General features: G+C 40.4%; 1 protein-coding gene across 1 annotated transcript; it reads left to right on the forward strand.

Annotated features, from left to right (window-relative positions):
- Positions 1-4,490: 4,490 nt before the first annotated feature.
- Positions 4,491-11,080, forward strand: cdx1a (caudal type homeobox 1a). The gene is made up of 3 exons (XM_035649535.2): positions 4,491-5,099; positions 6,271-6,419; positions 8,378-11,080. Exons 1-3 carry the CDS (start codon positions 4,754-4,756, stop codon positions 8,561-8,563), a joined length of 681 nt encoding a protein of 226 aa, XP_035505428.1. The 5' UTR covers positions 4,491-4,753; the 3' UTR covers positions 8,564-11,080.
- The last annotated feature ends 364 nt before the right edge of the window (positions 11,081-11,444 follow it).

Below are 11,444 nucleotides of genomic sequence, written 5' to 3' on the forward strand. Positions count from 1 at the left end.
GCTCAGAGGTCCCAAGCTGGAGGGATTTGTTTATGAATAGAGTGGCGAGCAACTGGAGGTGAACTGAGACAGTCTCTATTGGCAACAGCAATCTGGACGGCATCTAACCCCTCCATGAAACAACAAACACAATGCAGAGGAAGAGAAAGAGTGAGAGAGTGAGTGAGAGGTCCAGGCAAAAAAGAAGAAAGAAAAAAGGTTTTGGCAGAGCTTGTGGTGGCCTGCTTTGGAAACAAACATGAAAGTCTCAGTTTCTCAGGAAAATAACTTCACTTACATAATCACACTGCTAGAATTAAGTGTAAAACAATTAGACAGAGAGAAAAAATGAGCTTGAGTGAACCTGTATTTTTCTCACACAGTGCGTCTGTTTTTCTGCTTTTGTTTCCCTTTCTTTTTTCAATTTGTCCCACATAAATACACTCAACACCTCCCTCACCAGCTTCAGCCTCTTTACTCTCCTCTTTCAGTCGCTCTCTTTCAAACACGTGCGTGCACACACCATGCAAATACGCCTCTTTCCTACTTTGGCTCTCATCTTCCTTTCCCAGGATATGAGAGGACGCCTTGAAATTCATAACACAACCCTGCAGCCGACGAAGGACTTTTCTCTCTAACAAGGGGTTGGGGCAGACGGGGGTGGAGGGAACAGGGGGGTAAATTGGACCGTAATCATTTTCTCCTCTAAATGTGAGGGTAAATCTAAAAGACCTGCGAGCAGTAATTACAGAGCAGCTGAAGCACCAGTTTTCAAACAGGAGGGGGGCAACACCACACAGGACTGTCCCACGTTAGCATCTCTCTAATTCTGCTTTTGTAATTAACACCTCTTTGTAATAAATGTGTTCTAAATCCATTCATTTACCCCCAATAAACGAAACATTTTTAGTGCAATGTCGATTAAAATGTAGCCACAAGAGATAATCAGTAATAATGCACTTCACATTGACATATGCAAATACTCCTGCACACGCAATCCTTCGTCAGCTGGAGGTAGGACGCGCTCTCTGTCTTAACATCCTGCAGCTCTAATGGGAAACACTTGAAGTTTTGAGAGAGCCAAGGCAGACACGTCTAATGCTCACATTGCATTTATTTTATCATCTACAATGCTGTTACAGAGGAGTGGTGGAGAACTGAAGACGGTATCTAGTTGGCTGATAATATAGGCCGATATGAGCCTTTCGCAGCCGGTATGTTAGCCGATATGAGCCAATATACTTTATTTTACAAATAAACAAAGATGTGCATTCATGTTTTCATTTTACATTTTAAAAAAATATAATAATATTATCTTCTTTATTCAAGTTCTATAAATTTAGTTGCATTTGTGTTTTCTTTTTCATTGTCATAAGGATTTGATAACAACAACTTAGGAATTAGAACTTAATTATTTTTAAATTTTATATAATTATTGGCCGATACATCGAAATCTGAATATTTTTACTGGCTAATATCAGTATCAGCATCAGCCCCCCAAAATCCATACCAGTCGGGCTCGAGTATCTATTGCTTTATATTTGGCAGCTGTTCTTGTTCATTCATATATCTCGACAGAGTGGTACACCACTTGGCAAACTGGAGGCCAAATCAATCTGCTACAGTAACAGTAATACCTACTCAGCCTACACAAACATCTGCAGAGAGGTTCTCTCACCGTTCTCACAGTTCATAGCTGGAATGCAACTAGTGTAAATACCCTGCATGCTGGTCACAAGTTCTGTTTTTGGTGTGTATTGGATAAGTTATCTCACTGGGCCCCTGGAGGCCCCGTGTGAGGGGGGAGGGAGGTAGAAGCAGGAAGCACCGGGGCTGAGGCCTGGACCTGGAGTTGAACCCCACTCACCTCTCATAGATGAAGATGGATGAAGCCAAAAAATGTTTGATCTGGAGTCAAATCCATTTTAAGTTCCACTGATAAAGCAAGGGTGGATTCACATGTTGTCATTCAGGGCAAAAACTGAAAATGAGCCAGAAAAATGAAATAAAGATGAGATAAAGAGCACAACAACAACAGCAGCAGCAGCCATCATCATCATCATCAGTGTTTATAAACCATCACCTCTTAGAAATGATGTCACTGCAAAAAAAAAATTGAAATATCCTTTCATTAATTAAATTTGATAATTAATAATTATATTTCTTTAAGCAAAAACATTCCTTTGTTCTTCTCCAATATGACATTTAATTTTCTTTGGGGTTTTTGTAAGGTAATGTCATCAAAAAGGAAGAAACATTGTCAATCAATTGATTAATTAATAATATATTTTAAATTAAAAATAAATTATGATTGTGAATTGCAGCCTTACAGTAATTCAATTGCATACAGAACAGCATAAAAATACTAAAAGCCCAGCATGGGAAACTGAGTGAAACTAAGAGCGTCCTGTCGACGTCAGTGGGAGTTACTGTACTTGTCAGATCTATGCAAGTGGATACTGTCAAATAAAGGCGTTCAAAACCAAGAAAGGGGATCGACAACAGAATGAGCAAGTAAAAAAAGAAAAATTACATTTTTGTGCATAAAAAAGAGGAATTTGATGACGTCCATCCTACATAATGAAATATTACTTAAATCTAATGTGTAGGCTGTCTTGTGTTCAAATAGGCAAGTCTAAACCCAGACTTAGGGTGCCCCCCTCACTGGGATCAAATTAAATGAACTTAAACTGGAGTGATGACTTTTTATAAAGTAAACTAATTAACTTAAAATAAAAACTTAAAAACTTATAATAAAAAACTCTTCTGCACCTTTCTGTGTTTGACTGCCGCGGTGAAGCAGAATCGTACAGAGGTGCTCGGAGGGTTTTGCATTTGATAAGTACCATTTGCAGGTTTTTTGTAGACTATAATAGGTCTAAGTGGAAGCCTGACTGTGGAAGATGAAAGCTCTGGGTGTGCCTGGGCACCTACAGCAGCTCTCTTTATAGCATATGTGAGCTTTCTGAATGGGTGAAAGAAAAGGATACAAGTCGTTTATAAGTTCCCCCTCGATGAGCTTGAACGCCTGTACAGCTACACAGAGACTAATGGGAACACAATGTTTATGCTTCTGTGTTTGAATTGAATCACTATACATGGATCCTCCCTTACAGTAACCCCTCGTTAAGATAAATATAAAATACAGATTTATACTGCCTGGAAAAGGGGTACGTGTTTTCATTTTTGGCACACAGCGTCAGACAGAAGTGCCCTAAATTTAAAGTAGGAGGATCTTTTCTGGGGTAAGAATGTTTGAAGACATTTTCAGCACCATTTCAATGCAATGTACTGCACATTAATACTCTAATTCATATTGTTGGAAACACATTCCTTTCTTTTTAGCCACGTTGGCTTTAGTTGGTTGCTATGATCTCATGTATTTCAAGCTTTTTGTCATATATGTAGGGGCCTGTTGTTTACGTTGCGCTCGCTTTAATGTTCGAGTCTGTGGTACTTCTCTATCCATTAACGTAAGCCTGCTTCATGCTGCCTGCTGACAACCCTTACAGCTGATAATGAGTGTTCTGACCAAGATACTGGCATGAATCTTTTATGATTGTCTGAGCAGAATGCAACGCACAAGCTTGAATATGCAGTTCACTGCATGAGCAGTATAGCAGTAAGGCATAACACTGAGAAGCAATTTGGATTAAGAATAAACTTTGTGCATATTGATCATACAGTATGTTTGGAAACAGCAAGTTTGCATTGCTGTAGGCCTCCAGACCTGCTAAATGACCTGCCAGTATCTTGGTTTTTGCTGCCCCCGTGTGGTCAATTTAAACACTTAAGGAGATTAGTTGATTAATAATAATAATGATAATAATACATTTCATTTATAGAGCACTTTTCATTGCTCAAAGCAATCTCAAAGTGCCACAGAGTAAAAACTACATAAACATTTTAAAGAAAAAGGTTTAAAAAGAAAAAACATCTGCCTTCCCTGACTGTGCCATTACTTGGTCTGAATGACCAGTTTCTGTATTATTACAACAGACTATGCATTGCAGAAAGAACTGAAGATGTTTTGTGTAGAAAAAAACACACAAAGTAATGTTGGGAGATAACTTTTTCATCAAATTTTAAGGAACGATAAGATAAAATAAGATGATCCATGGGGGAAATTCCAGAATGACTACAGGTTTGATTAGGAGTATAATAAAATAGAATATAATAAGAATAATATAAAATGTAATCAAATAAACTAGCACTATATAGACCAATTAGACAAAAAAGACGAGTACAATATATAATGAAATATGTAATACCACTACAACTACTTCTAATGACACAATAGAATAGAATAGAATAGAATAGAATATATAGAAGTATTCATGTATAATCCTTTTTCCACATCGTGTTACTACTTCTACTAAACTTCTTCCACCACTCACATGTCGATTTGGGCCAGATACCACGAGGCCTGTGTTGGCACTGGAGCGTGCGCATTACACGCGCGCGCGCGCCCTGCGCGGTGGCCCGACGGACTGGACCGGGTCAAATGAGGGTCAGCGGCCTCTCGTCGCGCAGACGAGCAGCCCGGCGGGTCGCAAGGTGCACCGTGACGTCACGGCGACACTCTTGCCCTCCGTGGCAGTAAATCTATAAAGGTGTGTAGTCTGACTGCACAGGTAGCCCGGACCTTAGACTGGAGTGGAGACGGAGCGCAGAGCGAGCCTGCGAGCAGTCGACGCGGAGGCCGAACATGCGCCAGGATCTCTGACTCGCCCGCCGAGGTCAATACCTGAGAATCGCGAGGGACGCCACCGGCATGTACCCCAGCTCACCGGCGGCCAGACACCCGGCTGAGGCTCTGGCGATGAACAGTCAGTACATCCCGCCTCCGTACGACTTCACCGGCTACCATCACGCCCCGGGAGTCGGTGACCCGTCCACGAGTGCCTGGAGCAGTATTTACGCGCCCCGGGAGGAGTATCCGTACAGCTACCCGGGGTCGAGCCCCAGCGCCGGCCAGGTGAGCTTCACCTGCCTGGAGCTGGGCGGCACGCCCACCGCCGCCGGGGGGGGGTCGTTCACCCCGTACAACTTCATCTCTGGACAGGACCCTTTCAACTGCAGGAGGAGACCACATGAACCCATCAGACCGTCCGTTTCAGGTGGGACTGTCAGAACACACACAAAGGACACTCAGAGGTCAATATGTGGGCTTAGTTGAGGCTGTGTGATTTAATACTGTATTGGCCTGAGATATTCAATCCACATAAACATGTAAGCACTTGATTTGGTTGAGAAAAAGGCCAGTGAGGTAAACAAAGACTGGTTTGCCATCTTGTTGCTAATCACAAATCGGTCATCTTAAATATGATAAACTAACAGGAAGTGTCATGTAGATAAACACCCTGTGGTTAGAGATGCTCAAACAAACATGGCGTTGAGGCTTTAGACGGGGGTCTTGGTGCAGTCACTTGACACACTAAACCCTATCAGTGGGGTGGGAGGCAGCAAGTACACACAGTCCAACCAGACTGCACACACATTCATCAGGCTTTTCACCTCTCCCTTCCGCCAACACCATGCAAGATGTCAATGCAAAGCTAACAGTGGAGTCTGCAGAAGTGTCGCTCCCCACCCTCTCTGTCCACTGGGTGGGTGCAAGAAGGTGACAAACTGGCTTAGATAACACGGGCACTGCAGGAAGTACGCAGAGGCCGAACCTCCTCTGTAGACGAACCCTGAAGGCATTACCGATCTGTGTGTGTGTGTGTGTGCGTGTGTGTGTATGTGTGTGTGTGTGTGTCGGTCTACCACAATCGATACTGTCACAAAATTTCAAATCAATAACTGACTCAACCTTTCCTGTGTGTGTGTGTGTGTGTGTGTGTGTGTGTGTGTGTGTGTGCGAGAATATGCATGTCATTGAATAACTGCCTGTGTAAACAGCTATGTAAACACCACTTACGGCGATAAGGAGAAGCACTGATGCAACGCTGTGAGGAGAGGGAGTCTCCATAGTTATTATATGATTAATATAGTTGATGAGGCACTAAGTGGCGCCTGAACTTGAACGTGGCACCAGACGTCTTCACATTAATCGGCTGTTTGTCCGCAACTCACACTACACATGACTCAATCGTTCTTGTTTGTATTGCTGGCAGGATTCAACACACAAATACTCAGAGACAGATAACACACTATTTACTTACATTCATGCAGCTAGTTCATCCAAACCTGTCTATTGGTTTACTAATTCAGGTGTGTGTGTGTGTGTGTGGGTGTGTGTGTGTGTGTGTGTGTGTGTGTGTGTGTGTGTGTGTGTGTGCGATTTAGGAGGGAAGACTCGCACCAAGGACAAGTACAGGGTGGTGTACACTGATCACCAACGTCAGGAGCTGGAAAAAGAGTTTCTGTACAACCGCTACATCACCATGAGGAGAAAAACAGAGCTGTCAATGGCGCTGAGCCTCTCTGAGAGACAGGTGAGAGGACCGGAGAACCTTTCAGTAATGTTAGAGGTAGAAAAGTGAGGGGGAGAGAAGTGGCAGGAAGAGAAAGGGGGGAACAGGTGAGAATCATAGGGAATCATAGTTAAAATATTCTTAATCAAACACTGTCACTCTGAAAGCACAGCTCTTCTGGGTAACAGCATGAGTTACTGCTCATACCAGACCAGGTACACTGTAAGTCTGTGGTATCAAAAACCCCAGAAAGTGCTGAATTGTGCAAACAAGTTTTGTTGTATACTAAGTAGCGATGATGTGAAGATGTATTGAAGAGAAGTCCGCCGACACCGTCTTGATTGTATATAAAGGTTTATTACAAAAAGACCAGCATCGATTCAAGCCCTGCAGAGCTTGGAGAGTGTCCGGCCAAAAGGACAACCCTCCCGACTCTTCCTGGGGGTTACATTTATAGGCCCATCGTTGGCTTGACAAGGAACACCTGGTTTCGAATCAAGTTATGCTATGTGAGACGTGTAACTTTCAAGGCCAAGTAAAGGAGTGGTAAGGGTCCTTGAAAGACCCCTTGCATAACATTCCAAAGGAAGAGAAGTAAGCCCATATTCCCCTCTTATTCCATATATGGACAAAAAGACACTACAGTGTCTTATGAAATCAAATGTTCACGTGAAAGAGACAAAATGTGATATTGCATCATTGAAAACTGACACAGTCTAACGTTAAGGACGGAGCACAAGCAGATGTAGTGAATGGATTGCAAATAATAATGAGTGACAGAATAGAATGTGTAATAAGGCCGAAAAATGTTTTATCAACAGGAAAGGAGGGCATGAAAGGTTTCTGAACCCATTGGTTGGGAGTTTCCCCAACAGCCGTTATTATTTAGAAATTAATTTGCGAGAACATTTTCTATTATTGGATCCCTCTAGCGACTTTTATTTTTCCCAAGAAGCAGCTTTCAACAAATCAAACAACTTTTTGTACAAACCTTAACTACTTTCCACAGATAGACACTTCACAGTTATGCCACACGAGCGAGAGGCATGCCTCATTCTGCATGTCTGCAGTTTGTTACCCAGATGGAGGCTGTGTGCTTTGTGACAGACAAAATGATAAAAATCTTCTCAAACAGAAAAAAACATTCAAATGAAAAAACTTTGTTGGAAATTTGTCTGTTTAAGTGTAAAATACTGAATATGTGGGCACAGAGAGTTGGAGAGATGAAAACACATAAAGGCCAGGAACTGGCCAAACATTTGCTTGGCTAGCGCCTGCACTTGGGTATTTCTTTTAACACGATTTGACACTGTCCGGTAGAAGTGGAGTAGATCTCAAGCAACAGAATCACAATGCAGTTCAGCAACACATGTCCTTGAAGCCTCCACCATGCGTGCGAGACCTGCGTTAGAAAAGCGTGGTTTTGTTTTGTTTTTTTCTTCATCAGATTTACATGGTTGAGAAATGAGTTCCTTGTTTAGAGTTGATGCTGACATAGCACACATAAGCAGACAGTAAATCCCCTTTGGGGAAACCAGCTCTATCAGAGAAAATGTCTATAAACTGTAATGTTATGTGGCCAAGCAATGCATTTCATATCAGTAACATTAATTGTGAAACCCTCACTCTTGCTTTCATGATGCTATTATTGATATTACTGTAATTATTATTATTATTTTGGTTCAGCCTGTTAAAATCACAGCTGAGTGCGATGGGTGCAACACTCCCAAGTCATTCTTGAAAGGTTGACAATCTGTAAACTTGAGCAGCTGTAGAAAGAGACCGTTAGCACAAAAAGCAAAATCATTACATTTGGTCACAATTCTCCTACTGAAGATAACAACGTCTCAGGACATAGTTGAATGGGAAATATGAAAAAGGGTAATTCATGATCACCTGCTGTGTTCATTAACATTCATCCACCTAATAAATATTGTTGTGCTGCTGACATTTAATGTTTGTGTTCATCTGTGTTTCAGGTGAAGATCTGGTTCCAGAACAGACGCGCCAAAGAGAGGAAAATCAACAGGAAGAAGCTGCAGCATTCCCAGCAGGCCTCCACGACTACACCCACCCCACCTGCACCAGGTGGACCCGCAGACATCCACATCACCACCAGCCCCAGCAGCAACATCTTGTCTGATGCAATATCAGAGGAGTACTAGGTAGATTTCATATGGATGAATGATGGAGTATCTGATGTGTACATAAAGTTTATTTTTTTGTAAGTTTACCACAGAATGAATGACGATGATTCACATCAACCTGATGTTATAACGCTGCACCTTCTGCTTTTCACAATAACAAGCACTACTAATCTTTTGTACTGATAATTTCGCGTCCACAGGACTTAAAAAGTTCTGTTTTCATAAGAACTGTTGGTTAAGGTGATGATGGAACAGCAGTTTAAGAAGTTCCTTTATTTAATGTAAATGGACGTTGAAATGTTCTTGGTTGACAGAGTAACAGTGTATATGTCCATGTGCTGCAAAGTCACATATTTGCACCCTGAATAAGAGAAGAGGTTTCATTTGACTGTTTTTCTTCTCTCTTTCTTTCTACTGCTGAAATGTCAAAAACCATTGCTTCTGTTTTCTATTAAAGTAGTAAAATTAAACTAATTCATCTCTTTATTACCAGTTAAATGTATTGGAAATAGAGATAGTACATGTTGTTTGTTTCTACTAAAGAAAGAAAGGTTCTGCCAAAGTTTGACAACTTTAATGTTCTTTCTGTTGAAATTTTGAACAGCCTTAAACAATAGCTGTGAACAGCTCAACCACATGACTCATGATCTATTTCAAGTCACAAAGAAGTCCATGTTTCTCTCTCCTTTTCGATTTGTATGTATTAAAGACATCTGTATGTACTAAACACGTAAGAAATGTACGTCACTTTGAAGAGGTGGCAGAAAATAATGGCCAATTGGCAAAAATGTAAATTCAGTCCCAACCACAGTCAACCAAGTGTTACAAAAACAGTTTTCAAAATGGACCACTCTACCACAAACTTTGTGCAACCAGCTTGTGCAAATGTGTTTATGCAATCAGCAAGTGCTGTGAAAAATGTCCCTCGTCTCCCTTTCAGCTCTTGTTAATCACACTAGTTTGCTTGTGTCGTTGAAGTTGAGGTTTATGGTGGTTTTGATGTTTATAAAATGGGTTTTGTCGCACATTGTATTGGGTTTAGTGATTAGGTTGCATTTTGTGTTCATTAGCACCAACCAAAGTCTCCTGACACATTTCCACAGTGAATTCGTTCTTTGTAACTTCCCCCAAAGGCCCCCAATGACAAAATGCACCAATGGTATAAGACTACCTGTATACAAAATTACTAATATTTCAATTCAATGAAAATACAGCCTGTGATGACCAGAGGTTTGTACCATACATGTATCTTAATTATATGGTAGCATTTTGTATTTATTAAAATCATATCATTGCACAGTAGACAACTTTATTTGAAAATGCTGAATACAAAACAAGAAGTACTGACAGGTTCTTTACATGTTCAATTATCTGTCACGTCAAAGATACATTCAATCAAAGACTAACAAGACAACACTTGATGAAATGGCACCAGTCAAAAGTCTTGGTTTTATAGTTGTTAACATGCCAAGGTAAGATCACATGAAAGTGTCACGTCAGTGAGATAATCATCTGGTTTTTAAGAGGGAAAAATAAATGTTTGATTGTGGTTCAACCAAACCTATCAAGAGTTCAGGTTTAATAGCCTAATCTCTCTGAATTTACGGTGTAACACACATTAAAAGGTTAACAGCTACTCAAAAATTCCACTATTTGTTACGCTTCCAACTATTATATAGAACAAAGTGGAACAACCTGACTGATCACATGGTAAAAGGTTTAAAAGAACTCCTGTGTTGTCAATTATTTGCTCAGTCAGTCAGAAGTTCAGCTGTGTTTCAACAAGAGGGTTTAACTGAAAAGGAGGTGGTTGTTGCAGGACGCTACAACTATCATAGACCATAAACACCAAGTTTATGGCACTGTGAATGAGCTGAATGGTCGTCCATGGTTGTCAACCTTTAACCCCAAACTATCAAACCAAGCCGAGCACGTAATCTCTGTCTACAATTAAACCCACATTAAAACAAACTGAAACCACAGTGTGTTTAACTAGAAAAAAAGGAGAGTTATCGCCAAAATTAAGACTCATTACATAATTTTATATAACTAAATATCGATGTTTTATCTCATGCACATATTTAACTTAAAACAGAAGTTGTGACACGTTTAAAGATATGCTAAAGAAGAAGTGTGCAACAAAGAGGAAGTAAAATAAAAATGACTAAAGTTACAGTGAAGTAAAATGTACCAAACTATTTTAGTATAACATATAAAAGTAATTCTATAAAATCTGTTTTTTGTTGCCTAAACAGCCCCTGAGGAGTTTTCGTGAGCGAATGTGAGCTCAGAAACTAACCATGCCCTGCCAGAGAATCAAAGGTTTGACCAAACCCTCTCTGACCCAGCAGTCCAAAAGCAAACCAGAGGCTCTTGCCAGATGATCTTATCTGTTTCCACTTTTGAAAATGTAAAAATTTGTCTCGTTCACCCTGTGTTGCTCTCTTCATTTTCCTGTAACTTAAGTGTCAAAAGGTCAACTTAACAACAACCTTAACAACAACAAGTGTGATTAATTAAACATCTCGTGCATCACTGTTTGTTATAGTCTGACTAATTTAAATGAGTTGAGACATAATATCATGCTGTTTTATGTGATGCGAGACTTGAGAATGTAATGATCAACCTCTGCTCTTCAGGTTCAAAGTTTTAATTTGTCACATGTTCAGACAATAAAACCTTTGAAACTTGAATCTTGAATGCAAAGAGGAGGAGCGAGTGGATTAATGCAGTATGAACTTTAACATCCTGTCATTGAATGTGCTCTGCGTTTTACCTCTTAACATCTCATGTTGTTTAATTTAACTGTGGACAAATAGTTGTATACCATTTATGATATAAAATCTACTGTGAGTCAACAGTACTCTGCTTAACTGATTTTTCTGTTTTACCCAAATAA

Source organism: Scophthalmus maximus, chromosome 9, assembly GCF_022379125.1.
Source record: "Scophthalmus maximus strain ysfricsl-2021 chromosome 9, ASM2237912v1, whole genome shotgun sequence".
In the NCBI taxonomy this organism is placed as follows: Eukaryota; Metazoa; Chordata; class Actinopteri; order Pleuronectiformes; family Scophthalmidae; genus Scophthalmus; species Scophthalmus maximus.